Below are 17,233 nucleotides of genomic sequence, written 5' to 3'. Positions count from 1 at the left end.
ACCACAACACCACACAATCCTGCCAGGGCAATCTCTGCAAGACATGCCAGATCATCGACTTGGATACCACCATTACACACGGAAGCACCACCCACCAGGTACGCGGCACATACTCATGCGACTCAACCAATGTAGTCTATCTCATAATTGAGGAAGGAGCAGTGCTCCGAAAGCTCGTGTTTGAAACAAACTTGTTGGACTTTAACCTGGTGATGTAAGACTTCTTACAGGTATCTACAGGTTAGGGACTTTGCACGAAAGGTCTGGAAGGGGTTCCCTAGATTGCCGGGATACACCCTGCTGGAGTGGCTGCTGCTTCCGGATGTGGAAGGGGAGGGAAGAATTAAGGATATAAGAGGCTGGGGGAGCAGGGAGGTGAGTGGCTGGTGAAGATCAAGGAGAAATGGGAAGCGGAGTTGGGAATGGAGATCAATTGGGGAGTATGGAGTGAGGCACTGTGAAGGGTAAATGGGACTTCCTCTTGTGCAAGGATGAGCCTGATACAGTTTAAGGTGGTGCACAGGGTGCATATGCCTCAGGCGAGAATGAGTGGATTATTTCAGGGGGTAGCAGATGAGTGTGAGAGGTGTGTGTGTGTGGGGGGGGGTTGGGCAGTGAATCATGTGCACATGTTTTGGGGTTGTGAAAAATTGGGAAGATTCTGGGCAGGAGTGTTCACGGTCTTAGCCAGGATAGTGGAGGAGGAGGTGGACCCGGACCTTTTGGTGACGATATTTGGGGTTTCAGAGAAGCCGGAGCTCATGGAGAGGAGGAAGGCCGATGTCTTGGCCTTCGCCTCTCTGATTGGACGGCGACGAATTTTGCTGGAGTGGCAGTCGGCATTGCCACCGGGGGTAGCAGCTTGGTTGGGTGACCTGTGTAACTTCCTGCGGTTAGAGAAGATAAAGTATGAGTTAAGGGGCTCAGCAGGGGAGTTTGAGAAAAGGTGGGGGATGTTTGTGACCGTGTTTGAGGAGCTGTTCGTTGCGGGCGGGTGGAGGGTTGGGTGATGGGGCCCGGGGGGGGGAGGAGAAAAATCTGTACAGACTGCATAGTTGATTGATGGGAAGAATGTTTCCCGGGGTGTTTATTTGCTGACACCTACTTTGATACAAATTCGAATAAAATGCTTTTTTTTAAAGCACTGCTGTTCACAGCTCCGGGGACCCCGGTTCAATTCCGGTCTCGGGTCACTGTGTGAAGTTTGCACTTTCTCCCCGTGTCTGCATGGGTTTCCTCTGGGTCCTCCGGTTTCCTCCCGAGTCGAAAGATGTGCAGGTTAGGTGGATTGGCCATGATAAATTGCCCCTCAGTGTCCAAAAGGTTAGGTTATGGGGTTAGGGTGGAGGTGTGGGCTTAGGTAGGGTGCTCTTTCCAAGGGCCGGTGCAGACCCGATGGGCTGAGTGACCTCCTTCTGCACGGTAAATTCTATGATTCTATGACCAGGAGTCTGACATAGGAGTCCTTATTGTTAGGGAGATAGTGTCTGCTGTGGACCTGTTGTGACCATATGCGGATTGCAGTGGATCTCAGCATTCTGGGAGTATGGAGTTGATATGTCTCATGACCACCCTCCCAAATCACTTCATAATAATAGATGTCAAGGCCACCGGACAGAAGTCGTTGAGGCATGTTGCCTGGTTGTTCCTTGGCACCAGTATGATAGTAGAAATGTGTTTGGGGAGAGGCTGGATCAGCACAATCAAGGAACCGCATAGAAGGAAATAGGGTGAGAGGAGCTCCTGTGGAGCATCAGCAGCAGCATTTCCCAGTTCAGCTGTATTTTTGTGCTCTAAATACAATGTTCTGCGGCTGAAACACCACTGTGGATGAAGTTGATTGCTGTGACTAATCCTTGAGATGATTGGGTTTTCCTTCATCTCCTCCCTTCCTCCCCTACCATACTCGATTTGAGTCAAACCTGTGAAGTCCCCAACTTCAACATGACAGATCATAGAATCACTACAGTGCAGAAGAAGATCATTCAGCTCACCGAGCCTGCACCAACCCTTCGAAAGAACACTACCCCTACTAATCTGGATACTAAGGGGCAATTTGGCATGGCATATCTACCGGAAACCGGAACATCTGGAGGAAACCCAGACAGACCCTGGACGAAAGTGCAAACTCCACACAGATGGCTATCCATGCCCAGAACTGAACCCGGGTCACTGGCACTGAGGCAACAGTGCTAACCACTGTGTCACCATGCCGTAACTTCCATCCAGCTTAAACCTAAAGCTAATAGGCAGAATGTCACTTAACCAAAACTTAGACTCTCTGTCTATGTAGTTTTGTTTAGCGCTGAGGAGAAGGGGAGGGGCAATTCAAAATGGCTCACCCTCTGGGCACGTGTGTCCTGTACACCACCCTCCAGATGGAGGAGAATGCTGGGAGTAAATAACAAACTGATTTTCAGTGCAGAAATGTGGATATTTGTGGTAGACTGCAGAAATGTAATAGAATCCCAGTCGCCTGCCGATGTTCAGATTAGGATCGTCAGGGCCATGTGTATGGGGGGAGGGGGGTGGGGGCCCTTGTGGGGGAAGTAGGGAGCAGGAACAAGTGTTTATGTAACAATTAAAAATAAAGTACAATTGCTGAAGTACGTGGGCGAATGAATGCATGGCTGATGGATGGTAATTTATCTCCCTTGTATTCTCATCCATTATCCCTGTTTTTGGCAGTGTTCCCTCTTCCCCAATTGGCTTTTTATCAAACATTGTGACTGTCAAAAGAGGTCTAATTGGCTGTGTGCCAATGGCTGGGTGGAAGATTAGAGAAGAGAGCAACGAGGGCATGGCATTGACTAGGAGAGAAAATGGATGGCTAAAAGCACCATTCTCCTTGTAATTGTTGGGTGAGTTCTGTGAGAATACAGTGAGCTGATAGGACAAAATAGGCTAAATTCTAAAGGGGTGCAGGGGCAGAGAGTATACTTACACAAGTCTTTGAGGGTGGCAATACATGTTGATGAGGATTGGCTTTTTAAACACGATGGGATCTTTGGCTTTATAAATAGAGATATAGAGCATAAAAGCAAAGAATTATGGTAAGCCTTCAGAGCTTCGGCAAAAGGTCATCTGGACTCGAAACGTTAGCTCTTTTCTCTCCCTACAGATGCTGCCAGACCTGCTGAGATTTCCCATCATTTTCTTTTTGGTTTTGGAATGATATGTTGTCTTCAAATAGGGAAATCGTTTTCCAACTATGATCACAGCAGTGTCATATTTTGAGTATCTTGCATCTGATTAACAGATACTTTAAATGTGTCACCAGTATTTATATCAAACACAGAATGAACACGGACTGTAACATACTGAGGTAGTTTTAAAATGTTCCGCTGCAGCTTTTGTGCAGACATAGCAGACTGGAATTGAAATTCGAGTTCCACTGACCCGACTACAGATAGAGCGCCCTCATTGTTAGAATAGATTGTATCGCAGTCCTGGGTGTACGTTAAGCTGCTGACTCAAGGCTGTAGTTACTGCCCACGGAGCACACCCACAGGTTTGGCAAAGGTGGAACTGCTGTGTGTCTGCTGTGTGGTACAGCGAACTGAACTGTTTTAAACACCTTATTCTGGGTTATTGGATTGTTGGACACGGGCTATTAATATTGTAAATGTGGAAATTAAATTAAGCTGGTCCAATGTTGTTTTAACCATTATCAGTCTGATTAATATCAATTGCAATCTTGAACAATGAGGTGGGAGAAAAATCCTACTTCTCCCGTGGATTTCTTCCATGAGCATGTTGAAAAATTAGTGGTTAATACTTGGAACTATGAGCTTTTGAATTCAAATCAAGTGTTCCAAACCATAAATGGACATATGCCTGTTTATCTAACAGTGAAGATTTTCCAGCCTCTTCACAGATTTCACACGGGTTTCTGCAGCATGTGATGAGGTATGAGAACCTATTTCACACGGGTTTCTGCAGCATGTGATGAGGTATGAGAACCTATTTCACACGGGTTTCTGCAGCATGTGATGAGGTATGAGAACCTATTTCACACGGGTTTCTGCAGCATGTGATGAGGTATGAGAACCTATTTCACACGGGTTTCTGCAGCATGTGATGAGGTATGAGAACCTATTTCACACGGGTTTCTGCAGCATGTGATGAGGTATGAGAACCTATTTCACACGGGTTTCTGCAGCATGTGATGAGGTATGAGAACCTATTTCACACGGGTTTCTGCAGCATGTGATGAGGTATGAGAACCTATTTCACACGGGTTTCTGCAGCATGTGATGAGGTATGAGAACCTGTTCCTCAATCTCCTTTCACCTGCTCCATCATCTCTTCATAAGACACGTTTGAATCATTTTGTATCTTCACCTTCCACTGACAGAATCATAGAATTTACAGTGCATAAGGAGGCCATTCAGGCCATCGAGTCTGTACCGGCCCTTGGAAAGAGCACCCCACTTAGGCTTAAGCCCAGGCCTCCACTCTATCCCCGTAACCCAGTAACCCCAACTAACCTTTGGACACTAAGGGACAATTTAGCATGGCCAATCCACCTAACCTGCACCTCTTTGGACTGTGGGAGGAAACCAGAGCACTTGGTCGAAATCTACGTAGACACGGGGAGAAAGTGCAAACTCCACACAGTCACCCGAGGAGAGAATTGAACCCGGGACCCTGGAGCTGTGAGGCAGCAATGCTAACCACTGTGCCCGCAGTGAGACACAGGGGAAGATATTTTTTTAATTCAATGTAATCTTCCTGTCTGAAGGGAGGCAGAAAGCAGGTCATGCCCCCCGAGCGTCGACATCACGTGCTTTGGGCCCGATTGCGATTCCTCCATTTTGTCAGCAGCAAACAAGTAAATAAGACCAAGCAAACTCACGTCTCACATTATAGATAAGAGAAAATGGTGGGTCGCGAAGGTCGACTGGCGTGAGTCGCGAAGGTCAGGCGGTTGGTAAAAATGGGTCCCCGGAAAAGGTCTCTGCCTCCACCACCAACTCAAGCAGCGTATTCCAGACTCGTACTACCCTCTGCATAAATAAGTTCTTCCTCGTGTCCCCTCTACACCTTTTGCCACTTGTCTTGAATCTATTTGGATAATTGGAGCGTATTCTCAGGAAGATGGGACCTGTACAAGCAGGACGGGTTGCATCCGAACCAGAGGGGCACCAATATCCTGGGAGGGAGGTTTTCTAGTACTTTTCGGGATGGTTTAAACTAATTTGGCAGAAGAATGGGAACCGGATTTGTAGCCTAGCAACTAAAGTAGCCGATGTTCAGGACGTCAAAGTGTGTAGTGAGGCAGTGGGGAAGGTAACACTGACAAAGGAGAGTACTTGCAGGCACGGAGATGGGTTGAAGTGTGTATACTTTAATGCAAGAAGCATCAGGAATAAGGTGGATGATCGTACGGCATGGATCGGTACTTGGGACTACGATGTGGTGGCCATCACGGAAACTTGGATAGAAGAGGAGCAGAAATGGTTGTTGGAGGTTCCTGGTTATAGATGTTTCAATAAGATTAGGGAGGATGGTAAAAGAAGTGGGGGGGGGGGGGGGTGCATTGTTAATTAGAGATAGTATAACAGCTGCAGAAAGGCAATTCGAGGAGGATCTGCCTACTGAGTTAGTATGGGTTGAAGTCAGAAATAGGAAAGGAGCAGTCACCTTGTTGGGAGTTTTCTCTATAGGCCCCTCAATAGCAGCAGAAGTGTAGAGGAACAGATTGGGAAACAGATTTTGGAAAGGTGTGGAAGTCACAGGGTAGTAGTCATGGGTGACTTCAACTTCCCAAATATTGAGTGGAAACTCTTTTTAGCTCAAATAGTTTGGATGGAGTGGTGTTTGTGCAGTGTGTCCAGGAAGCTTTTCTAACAAAGTATGTAAATTGTCCGACCAGAGGGGAGGCCATATTGGATTTGGTATTTGTTAATGAACCAGGGCAAGTGATAGATTTGTTAGTGGGGGAGAATTTTGGAGATAGTGACCACAATTCTGTGACTTTCACTTTAGTAATGGAGAGGGATAGGTGTGTGCAACAGGGCAAGGTTTGCAATTGGGGAAAGGGTAAATGCGATGCTGTCAGACAAGAACTGAAGAGCATAACTTGGGAACATAGGCTGTCAGGGAAAGACACAATTGAAATGTGGAACTTGTTCAAGGAACAGATACTCTGGGCGAAATTTTCCGCTCCCCATGCCGGGTGGGAGAATCGCGGGTGGGCCGGGCGACTCACGACACGCCCCCCTGGCACCCCCGTGATTCTCTCCTCCCCCCCCCCCCCCCCCCCCCCCGGCTCGGATGGGCCGAGCGGTCTGCCGTTCGCGACCGGTTCACGACGGCGGCAACCACACCTGGTCGCCGCCGTCGTGAACATGGCGCCATAAGCTGGATTGAAGCTTGTGGGGGGCAGAGAGGGGAGTGAGCACCACGACCGTGCTCGGGAGAGGACTGACCCGCGATCGGTGCCCCCCGATCGTCGGGCCGGTGTCTTAAAGGGACGCACTCTTTCCCCTCCGCCGCCCCGCAAGATTAAGCCGCCACGTCTTGCGGGGCAGCGGAGGGGAAGACAGCCAACACGCATGCGCGGGTTTGAGCCGTCAGCCATCGTGACGTCAGCCGCGCATCCGCGGGTTGGAGCCGGCCAACCTGTGCATGTGCGGCTGACATCACATAGGCGCCACCGTCGCGTCACTCTTGGCGCGCCGCCCGGCGGCCGAGAGTTATGGAGCGCCGCTCCTAGCCCCCCCCCCGGGTGGGGGTGAATTAGGTGCGAGGAGCGGCCTCCAAGGCCGTCGTGAAACTCAGCCGAGTTCACGACGGCCTTCCCGATTTATCGCGGGAGCGGAGAATTTCGACCTATGTGTCCTTGATATGCATGTCCCTGTCAGGCAGGGAAGCGATGGCCGAGTGAGGGAACCATTGTTGACAAGAGAGGTTGAATGTCTTGTTAAGAGGAAGGAGACTTATGGAAGGCTGCTGAATCAAGGTTCAGGCAGGGCGCTGGAGGGATACAAGACAGCCAGGAGGGAACTGAAGAAAGGGATTAGGAGAGCTAAGAGAGGACATGAAAAATCTTTGGCGGGTAGAATCAAGGAAAACCCGAAGGCCTTTTGCACATATATGTGAGAAATATATGAGTGACTAGAGCGAGGGTAGGTCCCATCAAGGACAGTAGTGGGAGATTGTGTATTGAGTCTGAAGAGATAGGAGAGTTCTTGACCGAGTACTTTTGTTCAGTATTGACAAATGAGAGGGGCCATATTGTTGGAGAGGACAGTGTGAAACAGACTGGTAAGCTCGAGGAGATACTTGTTCGGAAGGAAGATGTGTTGGGCATTCTCCGACGATTCTCCTGCGGGAGGCCGGAGAATCCCGCCTGTGGTCTCTGAGGTCCTTTTTTTTATAATGTTCCTGTAAAGTAACTTGGGACATTTTATCATGTCATGGTGTTATATAAATATAAGTTTTGTTGCTTCAATTAAGGAAATAAAATGAATGATAAATTGGGGGGAGTAGTAAAGGAATTATGCCAAACTGCTGGAATGAGGTGATCTTTTGAATGAAGATTGTGGCGTTAATAATTTATGAGAGAGGGAGTTGGTGTGAAGATTGTCTCTGCTGGCTAGTTTTTTCATGTAACCCATCCAGAGGAGTACGAGAGCTGCTCATGTTTTTAGGGCATGAAGGAGGCCACTCGGCCCTTTGATCCTGCCCAGGTGCTTGCTCTTGAGATCAACCCTATCTAGTCCAAAGTTTTATAGTGTTTAGTTTTGGTGAGACGAGTTGGTTTTTGACACTTTGAAAGTTTTTTTAGTGATGGTGAAGCTGATCACTGCCGCCCCAGTCACAGAACATGGGGCTAATCCTTTGAATGCAAGTAGGCAGATTTTAACCCTGTGTGTATGTGTGTTAAGCACTGCAATTAAAGAGATGAATGTGTTTTCTGCTTCATTAGACATTGCCAAATCAAATAGATGCCTATGGTCCCTTTATTTTGCCATCTATCATCCTGGTTGTCACAGGATACAATGTTGGAGTTATTGACTAATCATTGTAATCAATTTGCATCGATGGGTCTACAACAGACCCAGACATGAGGTGAGGAAAATCTTAAGCAGTGGACAGCTTTGAGAACCGTTGGTTGCAAGCCAGCTGTTATTATAAAACAAATGACACATTAGGGGCGGGGCAGGGAGGGTCACGGCGGGATGGAGTGGCATGAACGGCGCCGGGCCGCCCCAAAGGTGTGGAGGATTCCGCACCTTTAGGGGCCAAGCCCTCACCTTTAGGGGCTAGGCCCGCACCAGTGTGGTTGGCACGCCGCCCGCCAGCGGGAAAGGCCTATGGCGCCACGCCAGCCGGGACCGAAGGGACTCCGCCGGCTGGCGGAGGTACTTGCATGCGCGGGAGCGTCAGTGACTGCTGACGTCATCCCCGTGCATGCGCAGGGGGGGTCAGCTCCGCGTCGGCAATCTTGGAGGCTGATACGGCCGACGCGGAGGGGAAAGAGTGCCCCCACGGCACAGACCCACCCGCGGATCGGTGGGCCCCGATCACGGGCCAGGCCACCGTGGGGGCACCCCCCCGGGGCCAGATCGCCCTGTGCCTCCCCCAAAACCCCGGAGCCCGCCCGCGCCGCCTGGTCCCACCGGTAAGGGAGGTGGTTTAATTCACGCCAGCGGGACCGGCATTACAGCAGCGGGACTTCAGCCCATCGCGGGCCGGAGAATCGCCGGGGGGAGTGGGGGGCCGCCGACTGGTGCGGCGCGATTCCCGCCCCCGCTGAATCTCTGGTGCCGGAGAACTCTGCAACCGGCGGGATTCACACCCCCCCCCCCCCCCCCCCCCCCGGCGATTCTCCAACCCGGCAGGGGGTCGGAGAATTCCGCCCATCATGTCTCAGAATGCTCAGATTCTTGATTCCAAATAGTAGGCATTACAACTGCAGGTAAACGTTGGCACACCAATGACTTCTAAAATGACAGGATTATCTCTGGCTGGGTGCTGATCTTTTAATCCCAACATCTGATTTGCTTCACTCGCTGCCACTGAGCATTGCGCAGTGGATACAACTCCAATTTATTATCAGTTAGGACAATCCCCTCCACCTTTCGTACACAGATTGAATCAAAACTTGTTCCCATCAGTTGTGGTTACAAAGCATCATTGATGAAAGTGTGAGTGAAATCTGATTTGTCTTGTCTTTCTTTTTTTTTCACCCCTCCCTCACCGATAGTTACCGAGCAGACACTCAGACGTACCAGCCCTACAACAAGGACTGGATCAAGGAGAAGATCTACGCCCTGCTGCGTAAACAGGCACAGCAAGCTGGGAAATAGATGGAGCCCCTACTCTGGTGAAGGGAGGTCACATAGCAGGCACGTATAGAATGCACTTCCTGAATCTTTGTGTTCAAGCAGAGCTGCGAGCCCTCACTTCATCAGAGACTAGAACAGTTTTGGGCAGTGTTGCGATCAATTAATAATAAAGATATTTTCTACTGATTTGTAATAGGTGTCATTGCTAGACAGCGGTTTTAAGGGCAGTTTTGAATTCCTCATCAGTGAGCAATGCAAGCATGATGTGGTCCCGTACACTGCGTCTAGTTCCCTGGTTCAGGTGGGCTCGTTTTGGGATGTACTTTTACTGTGTTTCCAGTTCATGCTGTTTCTTGTGTTGTAAAGCACAATATCCAAGTCACATATCTCGCCTCACTCTCTGTCGTGACTGTCTTTCTAGTACGAGCCTGTACCAAAAACTCTCTTGCACTGTGACCTGTTGGAAAACGTGCACAAAGTAACTTTGTTGAAGAGTTCTGTATGTTTAATTTATGCAAATATTTTGTAATTTTTGACGAGCAATAAAATTTCACATGATACCATCTCTGTTTTAATTTTTAAAATGCATTGAATTGGCTGTACTTAATGGCTGGCAATGATCTAATCCTCTTCCGACTCTCCCACTCAACACTTCTTCAGAGTTGCAGCTTTTGGAAAAGTTTGTTAAATTTTCTCCATTCGTAACTGTAGATGAAATGTGGCGAAAAGGGAGAGGCTGTCGAGACGGAAATGACAGCCATCTAGTTCTGTAAAGGAGCAAGGAGGAAATTTTCATTCAAAACATAGGGCAGGATTCTCCATCCGCCCGGCGACCAGAGAAACCCGCCCCGCCTGAGGTCAATGGAGTTCTCCATTGCATGCGGCTCTCCCGTGGCATTCTTGCATCAGGCAGGACAGGAGAATCCAGCCCATAGATAAAGTAATTGCAGCCTAGTTTAAACAAGGGAAGAAGAGGAGGCCCTTTGGCCCCTTGAACTTGTTCTTTCATTCAACTAGATCATTGCTGATGCGGGCCCAAAATCTTTTCATCTACCTTTGCCCCATACCCCTTGATGCCCTTTCGCAGCACAAACATATTGATTCAAAAGTAAAATACTGCAGATGCTGGAAGTCTGAAGTAAGAACAGAAAATATTGGAAATACTCAGCAGGTCTGGCAGCATCTGTGGAGAAAGAAACAAGAGTTAATGTTTTGGGTCACTGATCTTTAATCAGAGCTGGGAAAAGCTAGAAATGCAACGGGCTTTTAGCAAGTGAAAGGGGTGGGGGAGGTGGAGAAAAGAACAAAAGGGAAGGTCTGTAACAGTTTGGAGCAAAGTAGAAATTAAAAGATAAAAAATTCCACGGTGCAAGATCACAAACAGTGGTACTGTGACAAGAAACATAAGATGCGTCTAGAGGAGGTGTGAATGGCAGGATACTGAATAGCTGCTGTCCATAAGGAAAGAAAAAATACATTTACCAAACCATCCAAGAAAAATTAAATAGAATAGGCACAGGTTACAATCTGAATTGTTGAGCTCAATGTCAAGTCCAAAAGACAGCAGAGTGCCCCGCTGAAAGCTGAAGTACTGTTCCTCAAGCTTGCGTTGAATTTCATTGGAATACTGCGCAAGTCTAATAACAGAGAGGTCAGCGTGAGAGCAAGGTGGAGAATTAAAATAACAGACATCTGGAAGCTTGGGTTACGCTTGTGGGCTGAATAGAAGTGTTCCTCAATGTGGTCATCTTGTTTATGTTTGTTTTCCGCAGTAGAAGAGTTCCTGTTGTGAGCTGCGGATACTAAATTGAAAGAAGAAAAAATCACTTTCACCTCAAAGGAGTGTATGGGGCTTTGGACAGTGAGGTGACAGGAGATAAAATATCAGGTGTGGTATCTCCTGAGCTTGAATGGCAAGGTGCCTAGGGGAAAAAGAAGGGGTGTTGGGGTGACTGAAGGGGTACCAGGGTATTGCAGAGGGGTCAGTCGCTTTTGAATGCTGAAAGGAGAGGGAAGAGAATATGTGTTTGGTGTTGGCATCATGCTGCTTGTGGTGGAAATAGTGAATCTATTGATTGCAGTTTTGAAAATTTCAAATTTATTATTGAGTCCTCTTCATCACTTACCATTGTTAAGTATGGGATTCACTTAAAGCCAGGTTTCTCGAGCACTTCAAAGAAGGGGAATAGCACATAAGGAGGCCATTCGGCCCATTATTTCTGTGCTAGCTCACCGACGGAGCCATTCACCTAGTGTCACTCTCCTGTCTTCTCCCTGTAACCCTGCACATCCTTCTTTGGATAACAATCCAATTTTCTCTTGGATATCACTGTGATGTCAGCTGCTGCTCAATCTCCAAAACCCAGAGCTCGAGCTGCTGCAACTAGCAACATGTCCTGCACACGGTTATCCAGAGCATGGGAAGCATCCTGAAATTCCCACACTGCAAAGCACATGCACACTGGAGGTTGGCCCAGCCTTGCCATTTCCCTATCTATTAGATGATGAACCTTGCTACTACTAATAAACCTTACTAATACTGAGGAATGGTAACAACTCTATCTCCCCCTGCCACCCATCACAGTTTTCTGGCATCTGTTAACAGCATTAGGTTAATGTTAATTCACTAAACACATAATAATGCTTCTTTGGTTTAAAGAGTGTCTGTACCTCAATGATACACTCAGCTTGTTTCCCACAGTACTTGTTGTGACAAATTTGAGTGCAAAGGCCATTTTGTTTTTTATTTAATTATGACCAGTTTTGTACCCACTGCGAATGGTCCAAACCGTTCCTTAACTAGGAGCCTTAAACCTTACAAATACGTTACTCATCAGTCTAGATTGGATTGGAAACTGGAAAACACCATGTTGGAACTCTGCGCCACCCATCACTGTGTAACATACGCTCAAATACTGGTACGGTTAAAATATTTGCATTTATAGAACATAGAACAGTACAGCACAGAACAGGCCCTTCGGCCCTCGATGTTGTGCCGAGCAATGATCACCCTACTCAAACCCACGTATCCACCCTATACCTGTAACCCAACAATCCCCCCATTAACCTTACACTAAGGGCAATTTAGCATGGCCAATCCACCTAACCCGCACATCTTTGGACTGTGGGAGGAAACCGGAGTACCCGGAGGAAACCCACGCACACACTGGGAGGACGTGCAGACTCCACACAGACAGTGACCCAGCCGGGAATCGAACCTGGGACCCTGGAGCTGTGAAGCATTGATGGTAACCACCATGCTACCGTGAGGCCCATTTATAGAATGCATTTATGCATTATAGAATGCAGTATAGAATACTGCATTTATAGAATGCCTTTCACAACCTAAAGACATCCCAAAACACTACAGCCAGTGAAGTCGTTTTGAAGTGTAATCTCTGTTGTAATGTAGGAGACCCAGTCAATTTGTGCACTGCAAAATTCCATAGGCAGCAATATGATAATGACCAGAAAACATGGGCACGATTTAACAGAAATATTCCGTATTGGGAGCGTTTAGCTGTATGGTTCCTGGTGCTGGCAGAGCAGAGAACAACCCCACTATTAAATGGGACTCTGCTTCATTTCTGGGCCTCAATGACAGATGCCCCGCTGAGGCTGCACCTCGTCCCATTTTCATTTCCTTTGCTAACAAGCTCCGCTCACCAGTGCAAGAAGATCGCAGCACAGCCTCTCGCGAGATTTAATGGCTTCACTGTGTCCAGAGTCGGGTGCAAGGGGATGGTAAATCGCAACCCCTGTTTTTTTGCATTTTGAGGGATAAATATTGACCAAGACACCCTGCCTTCTTTGATTAGTACCAATGGATCTTAGAGAGAACAAATGAGGCCTTAGTTTCACCTCCCATTGAAAGACAGCACCTCTAACTGTGGGTGGAGTGTCGGTTTGGATTACATGCAAGGAGCACATTTCTGAAGTGTCTGGAGTGAGTCGGGATCCTCTAAGCTGCTGGTTCAGCGGCAAGAGCACTACGACAGAGCTAATGCTGGCTGCACAAAATAGTTGTGCTGGGAGGAATAGCTTGTTCTTCATACTTTCTAACCTCAAACTTCTAACCTCTAACTACTTGAAGTTTAAACAACAGTAAAAGAAACAATTTGACTATCCAATAAAGGGATTTCTCAATCTTAAATCAGGATTAACCACAGATTCTCCCTCCCATTCCACACCAATGCACCATCTGAATTGACTGACGTGGCACTGCATAACCAGCTCTTATTTATCTGGATTTATCTTGACAATTCACTTTGAGAGGTAGGAGAAACAACTTGATTTCTATCCAAGGAGACAGATTGAACAACCAGAGGACAAGAGGTGAATTCACTTTTATAAGTTGTTGTGGTGTGGAATGTGCTGTCTGAAAAGGCGGTGGAAGCAGATACGATAGTGACTTTCAAAGAGGACTAGATTAATATTTGAAAGGGAAAAATGTAAAATATTAAGGGGAAGAACAGGGGGGTGGAACTAAATGGGATAGCTCTTTCAAAATGCCAGCACAAGCATAATAGGCCAATAGCATCTTTGGTGCAATGATTCTCAACCGAAAGGCTGAGTTGAAATATTATCTGGAATGAATGAGTCACAGCTGCATGTGTTTTCCAGCTGCCAGGCTCCAATTCATCTAAAAGCTACTCTGCAAAGTCCAAGTCTTTTAAGCCCTTGTCTTAGAAGCTCCAAGTGAGGCAGCTTTTGATTGCATGAACACATCTGGAAGCTGGCCTGATGTGCATGGCCTGTTGGAAGATTGAAGACTAGTTTGGAATCAAATAATAGGGTACATTACTCAAGCAGTTACTGTTGATACTCTGATTATTGAAGAACTGGTTCTGAAATAATGAGCAAAAACGACAGATAGGTTAAATAAAAACATATTGATGTAGTAATCCAGGAGACGCGAAAAAGAAAGCTAAACAGGTTTATTTTAACTCAAAGGATAAAACCACTACTGCGGTGTACAACACAAATGAGCCCACGACTGTCGGAACTCCCGGTCCGAGTCTGGGAGCAGCATTTAAAGAACTTGCTAATGAGTCCCAGCTGGGCGGATTCCACACGCTACCATGGGAACGCGTACTCCACGAGCCACGTGGAGAGATTGATGTGATTCCCTGTGTTCTTTCTGAGGGTCATCGCACACCCCTTCCCCCCCCCCAATTCCCGATCATCCCCACTCCCACGATGTTGAGACCTCCTTAGGTTCTTGGCGCACGGCCTCCAGCCTCAGGTCAACCGTCAGTGGAGCTGGTTCAGGGGACATGAAGCGGATAGGGGATCATCGTTTCCTGGAAAAGGACGAAAGGCCACTGATGGTGACTCCTCTTTGATGCTGACTCCAGCTGACAATCAGTTGTCTCAGTCTCCATTTTAGATCTCGCGTCTCCGCCCTCGAGGGGAGTTACTCTCGGATTTCCCATGCCCAGACATGGACACAAAGGACGTGGGGGTGTCATTCTGTCCGGAGTCGTTTCAACTAAGATGGTCAACGTGCTTCCTTAGTCTTCTCTTTAGTCTTGACCTTGTACAAAATGGGGCCAGTCTTTTCCACTGCGGCTCCTGGGATCCAAAGAGATCCGTCACCAAAGTTCAGTGCATAGACTGTATCTCCTGTCTTGAGGTCCTGTTGGGCATTCGGGAATCAAAACATATTTTCTGGGCTTCTTGTCTTGACTCCACTTTCCCCCCTAGATTGGGAAATAATAGGCCTTGTCTGGTCTGGAGTCAGCGGCCCATGAGCAGCTCTGCTGGCGCGACTCCCCTTGTAGTGTGTGGCATGGTCCTGTAATCGAAGAAGAATCGGGCCAATTTAGTGTCTAGAGAGCGTGGGTCTGTTTCTTTGTGCCGCTTTTAAATGTTTGGACCACCCATTCCATCAGGCCATTGGAGGATGGATGGTATGGCGTTTCTCCCCTGGTGAAGGGGTCCCGTTGTCTGACACGGAGAGACATTCCATGATCACAAAATGATTGTCGGAGTTTCTCTATGGTCATGTTGGAAGTTGTGGAGGATATCTGGGGCGGCATTCTCCCCTACCCGGCGGGGCGGGGGGTCCCGGCGTAGGGGAGTGGCGCCAACCACTCCGGCGTCGGGCCTCCCCAAAGGTGCGGAATTCTCCGCACCTTTGGGGGCTAGGCCTGTGCCTGAGCGGTTGGCACCATGCCAACTGGCGCCAAAACTGGCACCAACGGCCTTTCAGGCCCGGCACCGGGGCTGGCCGAAAGGTCTTCGCCGGTTCGCGCATGCGCCGGTGGTGACGTCATGCTGCCGCTGGCGTCACCACCGCCGCATGTGCGCTGGGGGATTCTTTTCTGCCTCCGCCATGGCAATGTTCACATAGATGTTCACATAAATGCAATCTTCACATAGATTGGGCAAATCAAATTGGCCACAATGCCGTAGAGGAGGAATTCCTGGAGTGTATACGGAATGGTTTGTTTGACCAATATGTGGAGGAAGCAGGCCATCTTAGACTGGGTACTGTGCAATGAGAAGGGAATTATTGCCAATCTGGTTGTACGAGACCCCTTGGGGATGAGCGACCATAACATGATAGAATTTTTTATCAAGGTGGAGAGTGAAGTAGTTGATTCGGAGACTAGGGTGCTGAATCTTAATAAAGGAAACTATGAGGATATAAGGCGTGAGTTGGCCTTGATAGATTGGGGAAAGTTACTTAAAGTGGATAGATAATGGCAAACATTCAAGGAACGCAGGGAGGAACTACATCAACTGTTCATTCCTGCCTGGCACAAAATCAAAGGGGTAAAAAGTCCAATCCATGGCTTACAAAGGAAATTAGAAATAGTATCCGATCCAAGGAAGAAGCATACAGATTGGCCAAGAAAAATAATAGGTCTGAGGATTGGGAGCAGTTTAGAATTCAGCAAAGAAGGACGAAGGGATTGATTAAGAAGGGGAAAGTACAGTACGAAAGGAAGCTTGCAGGGAACATAAAGACTGACACTAAGAGTTTCTACAGATGTGTGAAGAGAAAAATACTGGTAAAGAGAAATGAAGGCCCCCTGCAGACAGAAACAAGGGAATGCATAATAAGTGACAAAGAAATGGCTGAGCAATTAAATACATACTTTGGTTCTGTCTTCACAAATGGGGACACAAATCAGATCCCGGAAATGTGGGAGAATTAAAGGTTTAGTGAGAGGGAAGAACTGAGGGAGATCAACGTTAGTAGAGAAATGGTGCTGGGAAAACTGATGGGATTGAAGGCAGATAAATCCCCAAGGCCTGAGAATCTGCATCCCAGAGTGCTTAAGGAGGTGGCTCTGGAAATAGTGGATGCATTGGTGGTCATCTTCCAGGATTCTATAGACTCTGGAACTGTCTCTGCAGATTGGAGGGTAGCTCACGTCACTCCGATATTCAGAAAGGGAGGTAGAGAGAAAGCAGGGAATTATAGACCAGTAAGCCTAACATCGGCAGTGGGGAAAATGCTTGAATCCATTATCAAGGATTTTATAGCGGAACATTTAGAAAGCAGTGGCAGGATCAGTCAGAGTCAGCATGGATTTATGAAGGGAAAATCATGCTTGACAAATCTGTTGGAATTCTTTGAAGAGGTAACCAATACAGTCAACAAGGGGGAGCCAGTCGATGTGGCATATTTGGACTTTCAGAAGGCGTTTGACAAAGTCTTGCGTAAGAGAATATTGTGCAAAATTAAAGCGCATGGGATTGGGGAAAATGTATTGAGGTGGATAGAAAACTGGTTGGCAGAGAGGAAACAAAGAGTAGGGATTAATGGGTCAATTTATAAATGACCTGGAGGAGGGCGTAGAAGGATGGGTGAGTAAATTTGCAGATGACACTAAAGTCGGTGGAGTTGTGGACAGTGCAGAAGGATGCTACAAGTTACAGAGGGACATAGATAAGCTGCAGAGCTGGGCTGACAGGTGGCA

General features: G+C 47.6%; 1 protein-coding gene across 2 annotated transcripts in view; it reads left to right on the top strand.

Annotated features, from left to right (window-relative positions):
• The window catches only part of LOC119955737 (enhancer of rudimentary homolog), a 43,590-nt gene extending 33,728 nt beyond the window's left edge, over positions 1-9,862 (top strand). For both annotated transcript variants that reach the window (XM_038782253.1, XM_038782249.1), the window contains one exon: positions 9,218-9,862. In XM_038782253.1, the coding sequence (XP_038638181.1) occupies positions 9,218-9,320 (103 nt within the window). In that variant the 3' untranslated portion in view covers positions 9,321-9,862. The remainder of the gene's footprint in view (positions 1-9,217) is intronic.
• Positions 9,863-17,233: the final 7,371 nt, after the last annotated feature.

The sequence above is a fragment of the Scyliorhinus canicula genome, chromosome 2 (genome assembly GCF_902713615.1).
Source record: "Scyliorhinus canicula chromosome 2, sScyCan1.1, whole genome shotgun sequence".
In the NCBI taxonomy this organism is placed as follows: Eukaryota; Metazoa; Chordata; class Chondrichthyes; order Carcharhiniformes; family Scyliorhinidae; genus Scyliorhinus; species Scyliorhinus canicula.
The sequence above is the reverse complement of the archived record's forward strand: the minus strand, read 5'-3'. Positions and strand labels throughout refer to the sequence as shown.